The sequence below is a fragment of the Epinephelus moara genome, chromosome 8 (assembly GCF_006386435.1).
Source record: "Epinephelus moara isolate mb chromosome 8, YSFRI_EMoa_1.0, whole genome shotgun sequence".
NCBI lineage: Eukaryota > Metazoa > Chordata > Actinopteri > Perciformes > Serranidae > Epinephelus > Epinephelus moara.
The window spans coordinates 41849708-41872468 of NC_065513.1; the positions used below are offsets into that span (position 1 = coordinate 41849708).

The 22761-nt window shown below is 39.7% G+C and overlaps 2 protein-coding genes across 6 annotated transcripts in view; both read left to right on the forward strand.

The window, feature by feature from the left end:
• Nucleotides 1–13293, forward strand: part of ralgds (ral guanine nucleotide dissociation stimulator) — a 98307-nt gene extending 85014 nt beyond the window's left edge. For all 5 annotated transcript variants that reach the window (XM_050050210.1, XM_050050208.1, XM_050050213.1 and 2 more), the window contains exons 10-18: nucleotides 779–865; nucleotides 975–1007; nucleotides 1234–1355; nucleotides 2459–2554; nucleotides 2695–2899; nucleotides 4230–4304; nucleotides 5297–5563; nucleotides 5885–5999; nucleotides 6165–13293. In XM_050050210.1, coding sequence (XP_049906167.1) covers nucleotides 779–865; nucleotides 975–1007; nucleotides 1234–1355; nucleotides 2459–2554; nucleotides 2695–2899; nucleotides 4230–4304; nucleotides 5297–5563; nucleotides 5885–5999; nucleotides 6165–6340 — 1176 coding nt within the window. In that variant the 3' untranslated portion in view covers nucleotides 6341–13293. The remainder of the gene's footprint in view (nucleotides 1–778; nucleotides 866–974; nucleotides 1008–1233; nucleotides 1356–2458; nucleotides 2555–2694; nucleotides 2900–4229; nucleotides 4305–5296; nucleotides 5564–5884; nucleotides 6000–6164) is intronic.
• A 905-nt stretch (nucleotides 13294–14198) lies between these two features.
• Nucleotides 14199–22128, forward strand: smarcb1a (SWI/SNF related, matrix associated, actin dependent regulator of chromatin, subfamily b, member 1a). The gene is made up of 9 exons (XM_050050227.1): nucleotides 14199–14353; nucleotides 16150–16261; nucleotides 16786–16915; nucleotides 17744–17881; nucleotides 18239–18366; nucleotides 18477–18643; nucleotides 18747–18937; nucleotides 21034–21165; nucleotides 21665–22128. The coding sequence occupies exons 1-9, from the start codon at nucleotides 14270–14272 to the stop codon at nucleotides 21702–21704; spliced, it is 1122 nt and encodes a 373-aa protein (XP_049906184.1). The 5' UTR covers nucleotides 14199–14269; the 3' UTR covers nucleotides 21705–22128.
• The last annotated feature ends 633 nt before the right edge of the window (nucleotides 22129–22761 follow it).

Below are 22761 nucleotides of genomic sequence, written 5' to 3' on the forward strand. Positions count from 1 at the left end.
GTTTTTACAGTTAGCTGAGTTAAAGTGACAGTTCACCCAAAAATCAAAAGTACATATTTTTCTTCTTACCTATAGGGTTATTTATCGGTCTAGATTGTTTTGGTGAGATGTCGAGTGTTGGAGATATCGGCCGTAGAGATGTCTGCCTTCTCTCGAATATAATGGAACTAGATGGCACTCAGCTTGTGGTGCTCAAAGCTCCCCAAAAATACATTTGAAAATGCAATGTTGTTGCATGTTGAAAACAGCAATGTCTAAGACCAGAAATCGTGGCGTGGTTACTCGAGATAATCCACAGACATTGTTGTGAGCAGTTTCGTAGAGGAACTATTTTCTTTCTACCAAACTAAACCCACTAACCATATCACTGCGCAGAAGGAAGCGTGCATCTCCTAATGGACGAGAGGCTCGTGACAATGTGAGATGTAGACATTAATGGTGTCCTCCTTGGCTGAGCTGTAACGTTAGCTAGCTAAGTGGTGCTAGGTGAGCTAACAGTAGATGCACTCCTCCTTTTGCACCTTTTTTGGGTGTGAACTGTCCCTTTTAAAATAGCTGTAATGGTAGAGAAATGAAAATCACCAAAACAGCCACAGTGATTTTACTTCCGAATTACGGTACCATTACAGTAAAATATGCAGCTGGTATCAGGAGAAATGTATTTATACTGCTCTGAGGAAAGTGTTTTTGTTTTTTTAGCACCTCTACATTAAAAAAAAGTCCCAGCTTCCTCAATGTTTTTTTAATTCAGTCATATCCATCTGTCCTCTGTGAACAGGGAGTGATGCAGGGGACGATTCCCTACCTGGGGACCTTCCTGACGGACCTTGTGATGATGGACACTGCCATGAAGGACTACACTGAGGTCAGACACCTGACCTGTCACGTTTACTGTGATACTTTTTGTATTTACCCTTATTTTATTTATTTTTTTAACCATCATTGCCTCACGTTTTTAAATCTGTTTATTTCAGGGTGGTCTGATCAACTTTGAGAAGAGAAGAAAGGTGAGTTTAATTTCATATTCAGCTGTAAGGGTCTGAAAAACACATTAGAGCTGGTGTTTTCTTTAAAGCAAAGTGGCTTTTTAAAAGTTGGGAACAGACAAACAGATTGAGTTTTAGTAATATTTTATTGGGAATAACATGAGGTGAACAGAAACATACAAATACAATGCAAATGGAAGTTATTGTCCCTCCATTGACTGTCTCCTGCTCTCCTTTCTACCTGCAGGAGTTTGAGGTGATCGCTCAGATCAAACTGCTCCAGTTGGCCTCCAACAACTACAGTTTCACTCAGGACAGCCACTTCAGGGAGTGGTTCGCAGGCGTGGAGAAACTCAGCGAAGCAGAGAGGTTAGTCGGTCTGTTTCCGTCTCTGTCTCAACAACAGTGTGTGACTGTCTCTGACAAGAATATCTAATGAAGACCACCAGATAATCTAACTCAACATGGTGCTGAAGGATTCTAGTTGCTGCTGGTTGTTCTCCTGTAAGATTAGTTTAAACAGGATGAACTCTTACAACTGGAACTGGGAACATCAACTAGTGTTGTTGCTGATTCTGAATATTTTAAAATGGTTTCAATACTCATTTTCTGTGGTATTGACAGGCAATCCAGTACTCCAGAAACATAGAACAATTAGGCCTAATCCCTGACGAAGACCTGCAGCAGTCGAAACATGTTGGCTGTTTTAATGAGCACCTGGATCGCCTTCCTGTGTCTCCTGTTGTTTAACGTTCGCCATGAGCACCCGACACAAGGTTTTGATCTGCGTTTGAATAAACAGAGCAACCAGTCATCTCTCTTTGTCTAATTTTATAGATGTACTTCTGTTTTGCTAAAGGGAAAACATTATGTACTCACAGAATTTCAGGAAGTCTGTGCAGTGATGCAACCGCTGACATCCAGTGTGTCGACATCCAATATGTGCTCCCCCCATTTGATCGTTAAGACTGAAAGACATGAGCATGTTTGTGGAAGCTGTGCTCTGAAGCGCGATGCTGCAGAGAAACAACAGAGCGTTTAGGAATAAAGACGCTGTTGGTCAGAGGACGGCAGCGAGCACTTTAAAATAATTGAAAGCAATTTAAAAATGACGGTAACACTCAGGGAAAGTGGTGAAATCCACCGGGAGCGTCTGAAGCTATAGACAAATTATATTCATCATCTAAACATAAACAAGACAAAGTATTAAAGCTGCAGCAGGCGAAATATATAAAGCTGGTATCAGGATGAATGACAAAACACAGCCTACTGATTCTGACTCAGCAGATTTTGTATTAAATAATTCAGACCAGTGAAGTGATGATCCAGCACTCAGGGTGGTGATGTGTTTACTGACATATCGGTGCAATGAATTGGCAGGACGGCTTTGAACAACAAGGTCGTCCTGTCTTATCGTTGAGATAAATTCAGATTAACATTGTCATCATCGTCCTGACTTCCTGTTCCTGCAGCTACAATCTGTCCTGTGAGATCGAGCCTCTGTCCGAGTCGGCCAGCAACACGCTCAGAGCCAAGAAGAACGGAGGAATCATGAAGCGCTGGAGCGAGTGAGTGACAGTGTTGAGACAAACTGAGCACTGTTGTGTTTTGTGTTTTATATTATTGTACATGTTTTACAACTCAAATTCTAATCAGAACTCTGGTATCATGAGTAAAACTCCTCCTTGTGTTATTGTGTCGTGTCCAGCCGGCAGTTGACGGAGGCCGGCTGCAGCAGCGCTCCAGGCTCTCACTCCAAGTCCTTCGACCACTCGCACTACAGACCGTACCAAGGAGGAGGAGGGGACAGCGGCGACGCTCTCAGCGTCACCTCCGTCAGCTCCAGTGGGTCAGACCTGGAAGACGTGAACGCCAGCTTCCTGTCAGATTCTCCAGAGGGACATGAGAGAAAGGTGAGGACGAGAGAGACAGTATAACAGTATTTTATAGTGGTGGAACATTTTAGGTACTTTACTTGAGTCTTTTTATGACACTTTCTCCTTCTACAACATTTATCTGACAACTTTAGTTACTGTGCAAATTAAGATTTTGCAAACAAATCATACAAAGAGCTTATAAAGTATGTGTTATAAATTACAGCTCAAACAGTTAGTCAGTTATCATCAACTCGTCAACTGACTGAAATTAATTTCTATTCAAGTCATTTTCCCTGTAAAATCATTCCATGGTTGCAGCTTCACAAACTTTTCCTTTGAATAATGTTAATAACTGGCATGTATCAGTAATAGTGTTGAGGTTGAACAAACATAGTGAAGGTGTCACTTTAGGCTCTGGGTCATCGTGACGAGCATCTCTGGCCATTTTCAAAACTTTTTACAAATCAAACAATCACTAATTAATAAAGAAAATAATCAGCAGATGAATCCAAAATGAAAATAATCATTAGGTATTATTTCAACATGAGCTCCACCTCAAACAACTACACCAATAAAGTCTTGCATTTACATGAATGCATGAGTCAGAATCATCTAATGAGATCAGATATTATAGTATAAAAGTCACATGTAACATACTTTAATAATTTAAGTACATTTTCCTGATTATAGTTAAGTTGCTTTTATCGTAGTGAACTGACTGACTGACTTTTAATAATAATAATAATAATGATGTATTTCATTAGGACTTTATTTTTTATTTTATTTTATTTTATTTTATTTTATTTTTTAAAATAAAATAAAATACATTATTTTATTTTATTTTATGTTATTTTATTTTATTTTATTTTGTTTTGTTTTGTTTTGTTTTGTTTTGTTTATAGGTGCTTTTCAAAGCCCTCAAGGACATCTTTCAAGACACAGTTAAAAAACAAGCACCAATCTATCCATACATCATAAAATTAAAGAAAGCAGTCATATACAAATATAAGGTCATAAACTAACCAGTCAAAATTTGTGATTATAAAAAGTAGCTATAAAATCATCATCATGAAGTCGTCATCTCTACAAATCTCAATGTGTGTGCGTCATTGTTAGACACCATTGTAATTGTAGTGGAGTATTTTTACATTGAAGTATTAGTACATTTACTTACTTAAGTAGTTACATACTCACTCCACCACTGGTTATTTTATATTAAAATACAAGAAGAGTCAGCCAGAGAAACCTCAGCTGATGTTGTGTTGTTTTCCTGGTTCTGACATCACCTCTCAGCAGCCAATTAGATGCTCGTGTTGCTTGTTCACCTGTGTGGCTGTTTGTTGATGGCTCCTCTCTCTCTCTGTAGACGTCGACTCCTTCAGTGAAACTCACCGTCTCTGCTTTGGGGAGAGACGCTCCACCAGCAGATACAACGTCAACGGTAACAAGTTTTACTTTTTCAGACGTGTTTACAGATGACAGTATTACAGAACATTATGTTAACTATAATTATATGCGCTACTTATCACAAGTGAAAAAAATAGATTCTGTGTCCAATATTATTCTGTTATTTAGTGCTTATTATTTGGTCCAAGCTTTTTAAATATGATCTTTTTTTCTGTTTAACAACATCTTGAATTTAATTTCTTTGGGTTTTGCACTGTTGGTTCTACAAAACCAGTAATTTGGAGACATCACCTTTTGACTCTGTGAAGTCTTGTGGATAATTCTTCACTGTTTTCCGACATTTTACCACACCCTAAATCAAGTTGCAAGTTTTATTTGTCACATACTCAACATGTCTCTACAGTGTGCAGTGAGATGCTTTGTTGCCGCCTCTACTACTGTGCTTTAAATAAAAATGCAGTATATACAACAAAGAAAATGTATGTAACGAAGATAAGATATGTGCAAATATTTAATATAGTGCAGATATTAAATATGGTGTTAATATTAGAGGGATGCAGGGGAATAGTGAAGGTAGCCTTCAGTCTGTCAGAAGCCTTGGCTGTGTGCTTGTGTCCTCATTCAGGATTGTAAATGATTTATCTGTCAAAAGGTTACCCCAGCGGTTAGTGTTTTGCTTCCATAAAGTTTGGAGACATGCAAGAGAGAGATTGAATAAGGAAAGGTAAAATAAATAAGGCAGCAGAGGCCGAGATATTCAGGACTTTTTATCCTTCGTATGGGTGAAGTTCAAAATGCACCGATCCTACGTTTCCCATAATGCAACTCAATCTTACAGCTCTTCATTAGACCTGGTAAACACCCACATCTTTTAAACATGCCCCCTGTTAGTGACACAGGCTGAGTGTCACACTAGTAACCTGATCTTGATATGTAAAATTGATGGAGTAGTCCTTTAATCCAGAAGGTAGCTGACAGATTATTTGATAACTTTGTCCTCACCACCTCCTCTGTCCCCCCGTTTAGTTCTGGGAGTGCACGTCTCTGTCGTCTCTGGACACCTCAGGGACGGGCTCCAGCTCCGGCTCGGCCTCGGGCTCCAGCAGCGCCTCCTCCTCCTCCGTCTCCTCCTCCACCCCACTGTCCGCCTCCCGCTCACACAAACGCTCTGTGTCGGCGGTGTCGAACTACTCGACTCTGTCGCTGCCGCTGTACAACCAGCAGGTGGACGACTGCTGCATCATCAGGGTCAGCCTGGACGTGGAGAACGGAAACATGTACAAGAGCATCCTGGTCAGTTAATCTCTTTTTAAAGAATAATTTAATGAGAATAAAATATCGGTCTCTCTGTGATCAGCCGCCACAATCTGCTGAATATCTTGTTAGTTTTAGAGCAAGTTTTCTGATTGCATTGCTTAACAAAATTATACACCTATTAGTAAATAATTAGAAAGAAAAACACCCAAAACATGAAAATGTAATAAACCAAATGGCTGTTTTTATTTGCCAAGATTCACATCTAAACCTTTAAAAGCTTCAAAGCAGTAAGAAACATTTAAGTCGACTCTGACAAAGACGTCAGTTGTTGATGTTTCCCTCGTCCTTTTGATTCAGGTGACGAGTCAAGACAAGACTCCAGCTGTCATCAGGAAGGCGATGATCAAACACAACCTGGAGCGAGAGAAGACCGAAGAGTACGAGCTGATGCAGAAAATCTCTGAGGACAAAGGTACAAACTTATGACCATGTTGTTGCAGAACATATATCCACCATATGCTCGGTGAACAATAAATCATAATGTTCATATTTTTCTTGCCAACACGAAAGATTTTCACCAGATGAATTTAGACTCATTACATGTTGTGTCTTTTCTCCCTCTTGTCTCGCCCTGCAGAGCTCCGGATCCCGGACAACGCCAACGTTTTCTACGCCATGAACTCCACTGCCAACTACGACTTTGTGCTGAAGAAGCGCGGCCTGGCCCGGCCGATGCGAGCCAAGAACGTCGCCAGTTCGACGCTGCCTCGCATGAAACAGAAGGGACTGAAAATCGCCAAAGGGATTTTCTGAGGAGAAACGACGCACCACTTCCTGCCTCCCCTCCGCCCCCTTAACCCTCTCTGGTCTCCAACTCCTCAGAAGAAACATTTGTGTTCGGGTCTGTCGGAGTTGGCACACTAACCTGAAGTATCTGAGTTTTGGTTTGGACAGAGATGCCAGAGGAGAGAAATGACCAACCTTTCTGTGGATAAGCAGAAAGCAGAGGAGCACCTTAGCACTTAGGGACAGCTGTTGTGTCATCAGGACCCTCCCAGGACTCTAAAAGGCCGAGTGCGACGCAGGAAACGCCCTGATAGAAGCTGTTTCCTGAAGGCTGCGAGTTCAGGACAACAAAAGGACACGTTTGTGGGAAAAACAAACAGCCGCGTTGGTGTTGGGCGCCGCTGCTCTGAGGCTAGTCGAACTCTTTACCAGTCTCCGCTCGGTCTGAAACGTCACGCAACCGGTCGTGTTGGCTCGTGGAGAAGACGATCCATCTCATTTCCTGATCCATTACTTTTTGTTTACAACTGTTTACATCTCAGTGTCACTCGGCCAGCTCTTAAACATTTTTGTCCAAGCCTCTTGCTTGATTTTTTTGCACCTTCGATGAAACAATTTTTTAAAACCCCAGAGTCCCTCGGCAGCCTTCAACTTCAGTCTTCATGCACGCCCCCTCCTGGCATGGAGTGTACATACACGAACAATACGAACAGCCGGGTGTTCGAATGTGTTTCTATTTTTTCAGGGAACTTTTCTTGTGAGTGTACCGCCGCCTTTACCGTCTGGCCCCCGGGGTTCCTGATGTCGACAGTGTTTCTGGGACTGCAGCACTGAACTCTTCGCTCTGCGGACGCTGGGACTGGTTTCAGCATTTTAACACCAGCGACGCTGACGTGGAGGCATCTGAACTCTTTAAACTTCTGAACGCTGCCATGTTACAAAAAGAAAAAAGGTCAAGTGAAGTGGAAACATGGTGTCAAAATCCAGTGGGCACAGCCATGAATCACATGCCAGTGTTTTCTTTTTGTTATTTTTATTAATGAATCGTAACCACTACACCGTGAAGGATGTGGCAGTCCTTTGATCGCACTTGACTGGGACACAAAACGTTCCCGAGGGAAGAACAAATGAGCTGAAAACAAAAAAAAAAAGAACTGAACTGAGTGTATATATCGATTAACACCGACTGTGCAGTATATTCTTTTGAAACGGACCATGAGATTTTGTTAATAGACTCGTCACAATATCAACACTTTTTTCCATTTTTGCTTTGTACATTTTTTCGCATCTCTCTGCTCTGATATGGTGCTGCTGCTAACTATCTTTATCACGTCACTGCTTTCTCTACTTCCTGAACGCTGCCGCCATGCTGGAAGACGACACGAGCATCTCTTCTCACCTGCGGAGTGAGACCTTTAAATGTTGGGTTTGCTGTTGTCAGAAAATTCTGTTCAATGTATGGAAGCCCATTTCTGCCAGAAAAAGAAAAACAAGATTAAAAAAAAAACAAAAATACTAAACTTTGACTAATTACTCATAAGTTTGAATTACTATTAACAGATGTGACAATAATGAATATTTTCCCATTGATTATTCTTTCGGGCTCTCGATTAATCATTTATCAAGTTATTGTCTTAAATGAACTTGTCTTATCTGACAGTCCAAAGCTGAACGTTTATTAAATTACTGTCACATAAAACAGAGAAATGTAAAATGATAACCATAGATTTTTGGTATTTTCACATTAAAAATGACTTAAACAATTAATCGCTTATCAAAAGAGTTGCTGATTTTTTTTGCTGGTCGACTAATCGATTAATTAGACAATTGTTTTAGCTCCATTCATGAGTATTTTTATCATTGCAAATTTTTCTTTATTTTTCTGGCGAAAATGGGCTTCCATAGACCAATGGGAAAGTGCTTACAAGGTTTTATTGGAAAAAAAAAAAAAAAAAAAGATTTTCCTTGAAAATATTTGATATAATTGAATTTGACCATAGTAATTGCAAGAAAGAGTTAAAATATTTAGTTTATTAAATATTTTTTTCTTCTTGAAAAGCAACATTTTGACCATCAAAGACACTAAAAGCTGACTTGAATTATTATTGTTTTTGTTTTATATAAGGATAGTATGTCGTGTTCCTGAATCACTGCAGTAGAGAAACTCTGGGACACGAAACGCAATTTATCAAAGAATAAATAAATAATAAATATAAAATAAAATAAAATAACATAAATGTATCAAAACAAAATATTCTGTCAGGTTAGCATGTTTCTCTCGCTGTGGTCAGAAAAGAATATTCAACATTTTCTGTAACAGCAAACTGATATTTTGGTTTAACCCTGGTCTCCACCGCTGCACCAGAAGAAGAGATGGACTGTGTTTTAGTGGTTTGGTTCTTCCAACATGGCGGATCATCCTTCATATCCATCAGTAACCACTTTCCAAATGTGCCATGACAGGCTTGTGTGTTGCAGACGCACCCGACGCGTCCTGCTTATTTATCCTGCAGGACGTTCTTTCTTGCGGTGTCGGCTGTGGTTGACTTGCCGGTGTTGACAGCAGAGTCTTTCCTCTCTGGGCTCTTTCTCTCTTACGGAAAGTGTGGAAAAGATTTTGACGACATCCAGACGTGGAAAACTTGTCAAAATACAGAAAAGCTCCTTAAATCAGGCCGCAGGAGCCCAGACGAACGACGGTGATGCTGCCAAGCTGCACACGAGGGAACAAACTCTTCTCTCTCTTCTTTCTGTGCTGTTCATGATCTGTTTCTTTCAAGGAAAAATCCAACCGAAAAAACATCTTATCACTGTTTTAAAAAAGAAGATTTTGGTGACGCACTTTCCATTTTTTGGGGGCCATATTTCTTTTATTCCCACGGATACAAAGTCACATTTCTAACAGCTACAAAACTTTTTAAAGGGCTTCTTTTCTGGATTCTACATTTTCCCTCCGTTAGCTTGTTCTATTGACCGTTAGCTTAGCCACAACCTCGTTAGCTCATATGCAGCTACAGTGACAATAGAGGCACGTTAACCATCAAAAGTCTAAGTTATTTCTGAAGGAGTGGGTCCCAAAAATAGACAAAAGCAGCTTCTCATTTCAAGCCAGCAGACTGCTGTCGCTAACAGATTTTGTCAGCCGTTGCGAGAACCCTGTAAAATGGATCCTTAATATGCACTTACATACATGATATCATGCTTAAGGCCTGAGGCTAATGCTAACTGGCTCAAAGTCCTCACCAGAGGATGATCCATTCAAAAAACATGGAAATTAAGAAACAGCCTGTATTGACTTATTGGTCCTAGTATTATAAGTATGATGAGGAAAAACTGAATGTAACGCATGTCCTGGTTTTGGCTCGTTAGCTTACATACTTCACATACTTTTCGCATCTTTTCGCTTTAAAGATGAGGACTGACGAATGTGTCAACAAATGTAAATCTTTGGTAAGACTGGCAGGAGTGTAAACTTCCCCAAATCCAATGTAGAGCAGGACAGAGCCGCTAACGTTAGCCTAAACTCTGATAGCATCCAGGACCAGCTTCCACAAACTGTAGAGAAAACACGACACAGTGGATGTGTTAGTCGTGAACAGGACATTTTTCCTTACACACAAACTGATGAAATGTTTTAATGATGTGCTTTTTGGCCCTGAAAGTAAACACCAAAAGCGATAACGATGTTAGCATCCACACTGATGAACAATATCGTTCTGTAAACAGTGGCGCCAAGAACATGTTGCGTGCTCCAGGCGGCAGTAAATTTCAAAAGGCCTTTGATTGGCGGTCAGAGTTTCTATCGTCGATCAAATCGCTCTGAAAGTGATCCCAACGATATTGTTTTCCAGTGTAGTTGCTGTAGTTACAGTGTGGACTAAACTAAAAACGATGGCCCTTAAGACTCACTTACTTCTGAAGGTTGTAAAACAGTTAGCCGGACATGCTAACGTTTGCGGGTCTTGTTAGAGCAGATAAACCCACAGATTAATGCACGTCTCACACTTTTGCTTTTGTGCTTTTAGAAATGCTTAAAAAGTTACAAAACTTTGAACGTGCCGAGCTATGATTGGACAGTTGCTGCTGGGAGGTGGCGCAAAAAGCCTGTTACATCAACAGCCAATTTTCAGACCCCTTCCCTGAGTGCTGTTGCAGAGCATCCTGGGAAATGTAGGAAATCAACAATTAAGAGAAAGTGGCTTCACCAAAAATGCTTTATGACTGAATATCAAAGGTTGGATTCTTCCTGAGTTCTTCATATCACAACAAAACACTACATTTGCCTGGATTGCACTGCGACCATGTATTGCCTTTTTTTTTCTTATTTCCACCTGCATGAAGTTCATAATTCTCTTAACGATAAAGTGAATGAAACATATCCCCCGCACCCCTGAAAAACGCCCTGCGAAAGCAATATGGTGACGAGCGGCAGGAGGCACGTCGTCCGGCTGTCGTGGATGTTGTCCGTGCCCCCGTGGCGTGAAATCCTTCGCTGTTGAACACTGTGACCTTTGACCCCCTTTCACTCTGCCCTCTCTGCCTGTTGATCGGCGCGTCACGTCGAGCACTGTGAACTGAAAAAAAAAATTACGTCTCGTTCCCCCTTAGCGGTGTCGTAGTAAACATCCGCCCCTTGCTCGTCTTGTTGGCGAGCAGCGAAGGCGTCAGGCTTGACCCTCCATGTGCCAAAAAAAAACAAGGAAAGAGAGAAAAAGGTTTTAAACAGACGAATCCTCTGCCTTTCACAGTGAAAAAAAAAAACAAGTTTATATGTTTACTGTTGTCGCATTTTTCTGGAAAACAAAAAAAAAGGGTGAAAACACTATGATGTCTGGACCCGTTTCCCTGTGGAGAATTAGATGTCGAGTCGTCCGAGAAACTTGAAGCAAAGATGTTTGTCCGGAGCTGCAGATGAAGCTGTTGTAGAAACTTTCATAAATTAATCCTCCTTTTTCTCATGTTTTAATGTCGCCTTTAATTTCTGTTCAGGATCAAACTGCTGCTGGATTTGCCTATATTCAAAACTGGACCGTCAAACCAGCAGCTCGTAACCATACAGCAGGTTTTTATTCCAACCAAACTTTATATCTGACATGAAAGAAACAAAGAATCTCACTCACTTTATTAACAATGTTTTAGGTAATAAAGTGAGTACAAGTGGTCGACAGTGTCTTCAGTTTTTAATGCTGCACACTCATCAAAAACACTTCATGGCGTGCAGGAACGTTACATTATTCTATATATTTCATCCCACTGGTGCTCAACATTTTACACAAGACTTTAATGTATTTTTACTTTCTTTTTGGCCAAGTTTCAGGCATGAAAACCACTTGAGAACGTCAGAACGTATATCAGAGTTCCTCCTCCGTTGTGTCGGAGCGACATCTTTGCAACATGACCTTTAATGCACCATGATGTCTGTAAAAAAGTGTTTTAGTATCTCCTACTTGATGTCATAAATTAATGTAGACTATGGAGCAGCAGTTCACACTAAAACCATCAACTTTTAATTGTTTACAGATCCCTGAAAAAGACATTTTTGGCCACATTATTCTATATGTTTGTCTGGTTGTCAAAAACTCCCATGAAAAGATCAAAACAATGTGTTTTGACTGATTTCACGGCAACTGTTCTAAAAAATTGCGATGGTTGCTGCAGTGTTTGTAGGAAAATTGAAAAAATGGCTGTGATGCTGTCTTGGATTCGTGATGCCGCCTATCAAAGGATCGTCCCCGTTAGCTGCTCCCCTCATGCTCTCTCTGCCTGGTTAGCACAAGCTAACTCGGCACAATGTGATCTTATCCCTACTTGTCATCTTTCGCCGTGTAGGCCGAAGCCCCGCAGCAGTTAACATCCGACACAGAGCCGTTTATCTCAAACCGACACAGAAACGGCTCGGCTCAATTCTGCCATTAAACCTGTTTAAAAACCCTTGGGTAACGTTAGCCGTGTGATGCTAACAGTTAGCCCCGTCACTGTGTGTCTGTGACTCCAGGCACAGAACCCCAAATCAATACACTGTATGCATCTCTACAACAAAATGAGATTTTATCCTTTTTAAATAGTAAAACTTGGAGAAAAGTTACACAAAATTGCAAGGTTGTGCAGAATTTACACTTCGCATTAATTATTGCGACCACAACATCGCAATATCCTGGAGGGACTGGTTAATCCATCTCTCAGTACTGTCTGACTTCCTTAGATTCTACTGAAGATGTAAATAATTGAAATATATGACTTCTTTTCCTTATGTTTTCAAGGCTCATCAATATCCTAAAGCAGGTGCTCACTTTTCCAAACACACCTTGAACGCAGCGTAAGTTCCTTCTATGCCTTTGGTTGGAATAAAAACTTTGTTATCATCAGGCCTTGAATTAAAGAACACTGTTGCCTGTATCAGTGATGACTTGCTTTCTGCAGCAGCTCCGTCTCATAACATCGAACATAAACATCGTGCACATGAGTGGAACTTTAAAATGAACTGACCCTGCGAGCGTTTCCGTGCTGATGAGGTTGATGTTGGACCGGTTTGTGTGTGTCGTCGTAGCCCGTGTTGACAATGACGTACCTTTTTGTGATTTGACCTGATTCTGTGCGAGTTTGAACAAAAAGGCTGCGTTTACAAGAAGAAGAAAAAAAAAACTTAAAAACTGGAAACCAGCTGGTGTGGTGTGTGTGTTTTTATTTTCATTTCTTTGTTTTGTTCCCCTGAACTGTGCTCGGGTGCCATTTTCCATTTTAACAAAAAAGAATTTCCGAACTTTTTCTAACTGCAGTCTCTTCTTTGTTTTACTTTTCCTACTTTTCCCAAGAACACAAAAACCCGTGTAGAATACAAAACTCTCCTTGATTATGTCTTTGTTTATTTATTGATTTGTATATAGAGATTTTGTTTTGCATTGTACATTCTCTCCTTTCTTGGTTATAGATTAATATATTCATGTATATACGAATAAACATTAAGTTTATAAAAGTAAAAAGACTCTTTTCTCTTTATTACTGCATCCTTCATGTGAAGATTAAAGAACCAAGATTCATAACAACTGTGAGTAGATTGTACAGCTGCATCATACTGGGCTTAAATCAGAAGCACAGAGAGCTAAAATAATAAAGGGTCTTTTATAATTACTGTGGATGTTACACTGAACTTTTAAGTGTTAAAGATCATAATCAGACTTTTCAAGCATTACAATTTAATAATACAGTGGGGGAAGTATTTCACACGACAATTTTTTCAGTAAGCACATTTATAGTGCAGCTATTCACATAAAATTTAGACCAGTCATTGGTATTAACTCAGCGAAACTACACAGATGAAGAAATCATCCAGACCATAAAAATGTTAGGTGCAATAAAGTGGAATGATACAAGAACACACTCACTGGAATTTATTTATTTGGTAGAGAAGATGCCCAGATTAAGCTGAAAAGAAACCGGTGACAATTTGTTTTACAATCTTTTGTCTAAAAAATTTTAGGGCACTGATTTCATTAAAGAATAGCAAAAATAAGATAAGCCTTTATTGATCCCTAGAGAGATTTTTTGCAGCAGCACAATGACATAAAATAGGAAAAAAATAAATGATTTTACAAAGCAAAGTGTCAAATTTGTAAAGTAATGACATCAAATTTGTAAAGTAATGACATCAAATTTGTAAAGTAATGACATAAACTATACAGTGTTCAGCAGAATAGTATATATATATATATATATATATATATATACAGTACAGCAATAAAGTACAGAATATAAAAGTTTGATATGAGTTTAATATAGTATAATAAATGGTGATTATAGTAAAACTACCACTGCTAATAATAAACATAATATTTTAAATTGACAGAGTAGCGACTGCTGATGACGTCATGAACTAGTGCAACGTCATCTCTCAGCGTCAGGACGCTCTCGTGGTTCGCGCCTGCGCAGTAGCACAGAGCTTTGTTATTTCATTTCAGTATGGCGCTTAGCAAAACGTTTGGCCAAAAACCGGTGAAATTTCAGCTCGAGGAGGATGGAGACTTTTACATGATCGGATCAGAGGTTAGTATTTCACTTATTCAACAAACCCCGTATTCAAAAATTCACTTACCTGGCAGAAAAGTGTCGTTTAACTCGGCAGCCGGTCCGCTAGCAGCCAGCTAACCAGCTAACGATGCACGACAGCGCACGAATACTCATTCGTTGTTTTGAGGTTTATTGTTCATTTAATTAAAAATAGTCTTAAAAATAAAACACATCTATCTATATGCTGATTTATCGGGATAAAGTTTGACCTTAAAATGTTCGTCCTTCTCCTGAGGTTCACCGGGTTATCTGCGGCCGAGCTAGCTAACGTGAAACAATTAAGCTAAGCTAGCAAGCTAACGGTGCTAATCCAAAGCAAAGCTGCTTTATTTGGCGTTATGAAGGTTAACTGTACTATATTTATGCAATATACCATACGTTATATAGTATACGTATATAATTTGTTAGACACATACCTGTTGAAAACATATTTTTGTTGTTTTACGTATTTTCTTTTTTTTTTAATGTCTAACGTTACGTGAACACTTGACTTGTAGCCTAACTACCGTTAGGCGTTTTATTTTTATGTTATTCTTATTGTCGTTAAACGTTTTATATAATATTTGTATAGTTAAATACACTTATTTTTTACCTACTTGTGTGCATCATAGGCCAGTCTTCTTTTACCCTCAGTTGTTCCGCTTTGTTGTTATTTCTCGTAGCTCTTGTGTCTATTTCTATGTAAATTCATTGAGGACAATGCAAACAAAACTGGTGTCAGATTCCCTCAATGTGTACACGTGGTTGGCCATCAGGCTGATTCTATTGCTGGTCTCATATTATTTATACATGTCAATAGTACTGCTACTTGCACAATAAACCGGTGTGTATTTTACCAGACTGTCAATGTCATGAGTTTTAATTATTTTTACAAGAAAGGAATTAAAAGTAACATTGTGTGTTACAGTCAGAACTGACCTGACTCAGTTAAAAACTGGTTTTCAGCAGGTTCCTGTTGTGCAACTAAAACACATTACAATACAAAATAAAAACAGAAATGATCACCAGAGGCAAAACAACAAAATGTAGGCGGCTACAGAGACAATGCAGAGTAGAGGACTGAAGTGGGGTGAGAAAAATGAGATGTTTTGTGGGATGTAAAAGAGGTTATTGCTCTAATGTACAATGCGATTTCAATCCAGATCTTAGTGCAAGTGTGACAAAATTATCTCTGACCATAGTTTTTTAAATATATGTAGCCAGTTACAGAATTTTAATAGCTGTGAAAGCAGAAACTGTTTTGTATAGGGTCACTAAAATAACAGCTTTATAAACATCTTATCTGAAGATCAGTAGATGCTCAGTGATTAGAAACCGCTTTCAAATAAGGTACACTACCAGTGAAAATATTGAAATCTGCTGTTGTACTGATGTATTTTTTTCCCCTCAATAATGTTTATTTTAGGTGAGATTTAAAGCATAATTCAGACACCAAATCTTTTATTTATTATTGAAATAGTTTTGAATTAAAGAAGAATTAAACAATCTAAACATTAATTTAGTCAATTTCCCATCAGTGTTGAATGACGGGAAAAACTGTGTGAACTTGGATTTTAAATTTGTTTTCCAGTCCAGAAAAGGACAAGTGAGCCTTGATAATTATTGAACCGTAATGGTGCAGTTGGGCTCTAAATATTTAATTTGGCTGTGTTCTTAGAGCCCTCTGCAGTCTTAGTGATAAGATTGAATAGATTCAAGCTGTGCATCAAGAATCTGCCTTCTTATATCTCGATTCTCTTTTTCTTTCTGTGTGTGTGTGTGTGTGTGTTCAGGTGGGAAACTACCTCCGTATGTTCAGAGGCTCCCTGTATAAAAGATACCCGTCATTATGGAGAAAACTGGCATCAGTAGAAGAACGGAAGAAAATAGTGGAGTCATCACACGGTCAGTAGAGTGCAGTGCTGACACATCTACAGCTGGGTGGGGCTGTAGCAAGCTTTGAGTCCCCATTATTATCTCTAAACTCTATTGTTTCCTCTAATATTAAAGGCTGTTGTACGTAAAAATTATGGACTACAGACTCTTTCAGTCGCTGTTATTGAATAGAACAAACTAAGTAAGGTCTGTCAATTCATTTATAAGGAGATTGAGTTATTGTTTTAAAAGATTTTACCCCAGAACAATTGAAGGAGCTAATCTCAAAGACAGAAAATAAATAAAATATGACAGTAAACCTCAAGTTAAATGATATTTCTATTTTAAAAGATGACAACATAATGATCTTAAAGAATATCTAAGCACCGCATGTAAAACCACATTGTAATGTCACTTATGGTTAAATGCATTTATTTAGCTTTAGAGGTTAATTGTGGGGGGAAATTGTGATAAGGAACCACAACTTGACACAGTGATTATCATTTCAGTGGTTGTCGTCTTGTGTTGATTTTACTCTTGTTCTTGTCGCTCAGATCACGGTTACACTCAGCTGGCCACCAGTGTGACTCTGCTGAAAGCTTCGGAGGTCGAGGAGATCCTCGAAGGAAACGATGAGAAGTACAAAGCTGTGTCCATCAGCACTGAGCCCCCAGCCTACCTCAGGTAACTCCACTGCAGTCAGTCCCCTCTGAAAACACTGTGCAGACAGGGCGTACTTTTTAGGAGTCTGTAATGTAATATTTGTAATTGTAGTGGAAAATGGTGAGTCTCTAAAATTACATTAACGGGAGTGTTGCTCTGTTTACATGTTGGGATCACATCAGAAGAGGTTTCTCAGGTCATGTGTAGCCTCTAGTGTTTTTTGTTGTTGTTGTTTTTTAATGTACCAAAGTTTATCGTGAGTACTAGTTTTAGTCATTGATCTGATGGTTTATAGGCGTAGACTTCAGGAAGCACTGTCTGCTGCAGTTTAATACTAACCTAAGTCTTTCTAGGTATAGATGCACATGCATATACATAACTATGATGTTGTTTAATTTGATTTTAATTTAAATATTTGTGTATCTGCTCTGTGTGTGCAACATGAAGGGGCTACAACTGACTTTTCATTCTGCAGCCCTGTGTTTTAAAATGACAAATGAATGTTGTAACCTTAAATAAAAAGCAGGAAAAAAGATCTGAAAGGCTCTTTTCAGCACAGTATGACTCCGGTTGTTGATTAATACTTGACGCTTGAAACCTAAGATTATTAAGAGTTGTGTGGGACTTTGGAAATCAGATACCCTGTAGTAATAATGACATCACCTCTCCCCCTCCTAAATCTTTCCAATCAAAGTAGGATGCAACCTGTAACATTTAAATCTATGTTGGTGAGATGTAAAATGTACTACGGGTCTCACTGGAGTTATTTAAGATGGAATAAAAAAAAAAAACGACGCTCTCATTTTGTACAGTTTTCACACATACCCACCTGTGTTGTTCTCTCACCAGGGAACAGAAGGCGAAGAGGAACAGTCAGTGGGTTCCCACGCTGCCCAACAGTTCTCACCACCTGGACGCCGTGCCCTGCTCCACCACCATCAACCGCAGCCGACTGGGCCGTGACAAGAAGAGGACTTTCCCGCTGTGGTGAGCATCAGGAACCTGCACAAATCACTCCCTTTGTTCATTTGGAAAGGGTAACTTTGTTTTTCTTTCCAACCTGGAGCCCTTTTCCCATGTTTTTGTGTCTAAGTGAATAAAGGAGACAACAGTTTTTGAAACTGGTCCTGTATTGAGTGAGACTGTTTCAGCTGGCAGCAGCGAAACAGGCTGCAATGTAACATTTTCACAGCACAGTAGAACTTTACATTATGATGTACAACTGGTAGAGCGGACAAAATGCCCCTTTGACGGACGACTGCTATCAAGTGAACAGTAAGAGCAGTGTATAATTTTAGCTGCAATCGCTAAGTTTTTTCCCTGTGTGTGTTTTGTCTTTCCCAGCTTTGACGACCACGATCCAGCAGTGATCCACGAGAACGCCACTCAGTCTGAAGTTCTGGTTCCGATCCGTCTGGACATGGAGATTGAGGGACAGAAGCTCAGAGACGCTTTCACCTGGAATATGAACGGTAACGTCCCATCATCACTTTCTCTCAGCTCAGAGAAGTATTGTATTAAAGCAAAGGCTTTTCCATCGATGACCAAAAACAAACTTTCTCCTCTTTTTTGAAATTTCCAGAGAAGCTGATGACGCCTGAGATGTTTGCTGAAATCCTTTGTGACGACCTGGACCTCAACCCGCTGGCCTTCGTCCCTGCCATCGCCTCCGCCATCAGACAGCAGATCGAGTCTTATCCGACAGACAGCATCCTGGAGGAGCAGACGGACCAGAGGGTCATCATCAAGGTGACGATCTAGATCATATTGAGTATCTTTGAACATCCTCCAGAGTTATACTTGTGGTGCAGATGAGTTTTTGTCTCTTGTTGATTAAATGTTTTGTGTCCAGTTGAACATCCATGTTGGGAACATCTCCCTGGTGGACCAGTTTGAGTGGGACATGTCTGAGAGGGAGAACTCTCCAGAGAAGTTCGCCCTGAAGCTTTGCTCTGAGCTCGGCCTGGGCGGAGAGTTTGTCACCACCATCGCCTACAGCATCCGCGGTCAGCTGAGCTGGCACCAGAGGACGTACGCCTTCAGGTACTGTCTCACCAACACACTGCAAAATGTTTGTTTGAAAGTGTGTTTGTATCCTGGCTGCCGTTTTTTTGTATGGAAGGTATCCAGTACTAGAGTCACCAAGCCCATTTCATCCGTCATCTAAGGAGAATTTGAATATTTACAGATCAAAACAATATACAAGTAGAAGTCTGTGCTTCAGATTAGATTGTTTATTAACTGTTTCAGGTTACAGTCATGTGTCTCTTATCTAAACCGCTGAAGTCAGTCTATATCTTGTTGGAATGTTGTTTACAATAATAATGTAATTATTAAATGATATATTTTGGTGGTTTGAGTTGAAGGTGTGAGAAAGAATAGTATCAGTAACATTGTTAACACTGTGCTACATTGCAGAGAAATACAAAACCGTACTAATGAACCTTCATTAATATAGGCCTATATTTTATCTCCAAGTGCACGTCACACACTGAGCGAGCCGCCTGTTAATGACGCTGTGGGCTAATGGGCATGTAGCTACTTCCATGTTTCAGATGATACGTCATGTTTGTAGTCGACCAATGAAGATGAGTTTACATATCACCTTGGGTTCGTCCTTCACCTTCTCAAAATGATCCCACACTTTGGATTTCCTGCCCGACATGTTATTAACTAGCCTGTGGAATAACCGCAGGTACCAGCCCTGGAAATTAACCTGACTCCTGTCTGACTGCTGAGCGTGGACACTTCCTGTGTCTGTCCTTTCAAATTAAAGTCCCACATAGTCCAGTCATATAGGCTTGGATTTATTGTGACAAGGCGCAGCTCCTGATAGAGTTTTAGATTTAATAAATGCTGACTAATGACCTTTCTGGTTGACTAATGTTTGGTGGATTGTTAGGAGGCAGCCAAAAGTAGCTCCATGCTTTTATGTTGAGTGAGCACTGCGCCATTTGGATTTTTAAAAGTAGCCTTACTGATAAATATGTGAAGAAACCTCAAAGTTGAATTTAAGTAATTTGATGTGGCGGTTGTTGGCAGAACGAGTGTTTGATTGTGTTATTTTGTGTTGATCATTACATCAAATTCCTTAAATATATTGGTGAATATAGCCGTAATGTGAAGGGTTACAGAAAGAAACAAACATAGAAGGACATATTCCAACATTTTAAACCAAAAAATTAGGAACATACCAGTGAAAACTTAAAACTTTTAGGGAGTTGCAGGAACAAATAGTGTGGAAATAATCTGTTACATCTCTGCTGTTGTATAGCTGTTGTCATGGCGATGTGGCTGTGACCTTTGACCTCTCCTCTATAGACCTTTGGTTCAGAATGCTGGTCCAGCAGCTGAAGCCTGTTGTTGCACTTCTGTTCGTGAACCAGCAGATGTCTCTTCCCTGACGTGTTTTGATAAAACGTCTAGACTGAAGTTGAACTGAGTCAAACGAAGGTCTTGTTTGGTGTTTGCTGCTCTGACGGTTCCTCTCTGGGTGAAATGTAGCCGACAGTCTGCTGTCTGAGTTTTTGGGTTTTCCAGGATGTGAAGTGATGAAATATTTCAAAACCCAGACAGCAGCAGTGACCTCTGTCACGGTTGGATGTCTGGTGTGGAAGAAATGTTTTGATTTCCTGCATATTTCATGACAGTGAATAATGGTTTGTAATGTGTTTTCATTACTAACAGTGAGCCGCTCAGAGACAATATTTTTACCTTTTCTTCTCACGCTTGTTTTTATATTTTCTTTATGTTTCCATTGAGTCCTTAAGTTTCCTCAAATATCAGCAAAGATTAATTTGGTTTTCTTTCATCCTGTCCTTTAGTCATCTGTACTCACGCTGCTCATCCAGGCCGTCAAAAATAATGTTTTAGTTCCATGTCATAATGTTTAGTTATGGTAACAGAAACAGTGTCTTTGAAGCTTCAGATTCAATTTAGCATGTTTCAGAATCTGCAGCTTCAGGGGGAGAAGTGACTCCACTTTTCACATTAATAATCAAACATCTGATCTGAGTCACATGAAAAGAAAAATCACAGCTGAACCTGCAGCTGCAGATGGAAACCAGTCAGCTAGGTTTACGTTACTGCAGCACTCGGTGTAACAAAGTGTTTTTGTTCTTGTTGGTGGTGTTTTGCAGTGAGAACCCGCTGCCCACAGTGGAGATAGCCATTAGAAACACAGGCGATGCCGACCAGTGGTGCCCCCTGCTGGAGACGCTGACAGACGCAGAGATGGAGAAGAAGATCAGAGATCAGGACAGAAACACAAGGTGAGTGTCGGCCGGGTGTTTGATGGACCGCCACAATGGAGCCAGCTGCTACTAGCAGTCGGCTGTTTCCGTTTTTATGTTGCCTTCCAGTCCGGGTCTGTCTTCAATATAAGATTGTCTTTTATCTCATTGTGACTTCTTACCTGGTTAGATAAAGGTTAATAAAATAAAATTAAAAACAAGGTACTGCTGCAGCACCTTTTATTGGTTTTATTATGACAAAAATGTTCAGCTAATAAATGAGTCTAGTGGATGATTATTTTAATTACACAGTGAGCTTTAGACATTTTAGATTAATTTGATTCTTTTCTTCATGAATCAATTAATTATTTGGTCTTTAATCCAAAGATATTCAGTTTACCATCATAGAATAGTAAGGACACCAGAAAGAAGAGATGAATTCCTTCTCACAATAAATGACTCAAAATGATTTATCAGTGATCAAAAAAGTTGTTTGGTAAGTGTGGTTGTTGACGCTCTGCTCCCGTTCTCTCCGCAGGCGAATGAGGCGACTGGCGAACACAGCGCCTGCATGGTAGAAGCAGCAGCACCAGCGCCCCCTACAGGAATGGTGCCCGTCTTGATTGAGGTATGACGCTGACACGGTTCGCAACATCAGCAACAACGATGTCCCTCCATCGCGCGCTGGGTGTCTTTTTCTGCTCGACCGGGTTCTCAGTCAGTTCCCCGTTCACCATTTAATTTTTTTAATTTTTATTATTAATGTTGATATTTCGTTCTGTTTGGAGAAGCTCCCCCCGGTAGAAAATCCTTCGTGTTTGCCTCCCGACCCCTCGGCGTGGAGAAGCTGCTCTCTCACTTTGACCACTGACTCTTTACCCGACCACAGAGGGAGAAAAAAACCACACAGCCAGTCTCAGATAATATATTGTTATGTTGTATTTGTTGTCTTTTTGTACATTTTAATAATTCTTACAAAATAAAAAAAAAAGTGAAAGAGCTCGTCACGTTATTTTGTGCATCATTTAAAAGGTATGTCTGCCATAAAACATTAAGTTTACTGATATGAAGTACTTGTATGGGTGGTGCAGTGGTGCAGGAGGTGCTCTGGTTTTCTATTGATTGTTTTTATTTTTATCTTGTTGATCTGTAAGAGTGCAGTTCTGAAATTTTAATGATAGCTTTCATAATTATCAGCGTCTTAACAAGCTGTAGCATGTGATATGATATGTGTAAAACTACAGTTGGCAACCAATGAAAATAACTTCATGTCATATTTGTCACTAATAACTGTCACTATATCTGAAAGAAGCAGATGAAGACAAATAATCTGTGGAAAAAAATCATGTCGTTCCTCCCTTCCTGCTGCCACAGTCGCTAAACCTGTCTACAGGTCCTTAAAGTCTTAAATTGTCTTGAATTTAATGTTACAACAATAAGGCCTTAAAAATCATTAAATAGTCTTAAATTTGAGTTTGTGAGGTCTTAACTACCACAAACATTTTATCTTCTTTCATTTATCCAGTTTTTAATTTCTTTTAGTGAAAACTGTGAAGCCTTTCTAATGTTACAAATCTTCAAAAAACTATAATACTGTCGTTTTACTTCATACTTGCACTGACCTGTTTGCAAAAT

Excerpts from the sequence above, each read along its gene's own strand:
- smarcb1a (XM_050050227.1), top strand. The coding sequence starts at position 14,270 with ATGGCGCTTAGCAAAACGTTTGGCCAAAAACCGGTGAAATTTCAGCTC. Across the intron at positions 17,882-18,238 it reads AAGAGGACTTTCCCGCTGTG|CTTTGACGACCACGATCCAG; the intron begins GTGAGCATCAGG and ends TGTCTTTCCCAG. Across the intron at positions 18,367-18,476 it reads TTTCACCTGGAATATGAACG|AGAAGCTGATGACGCCTGAG; the intron begins GTAACGTCCCAT and ends TGAAATTTCCAG.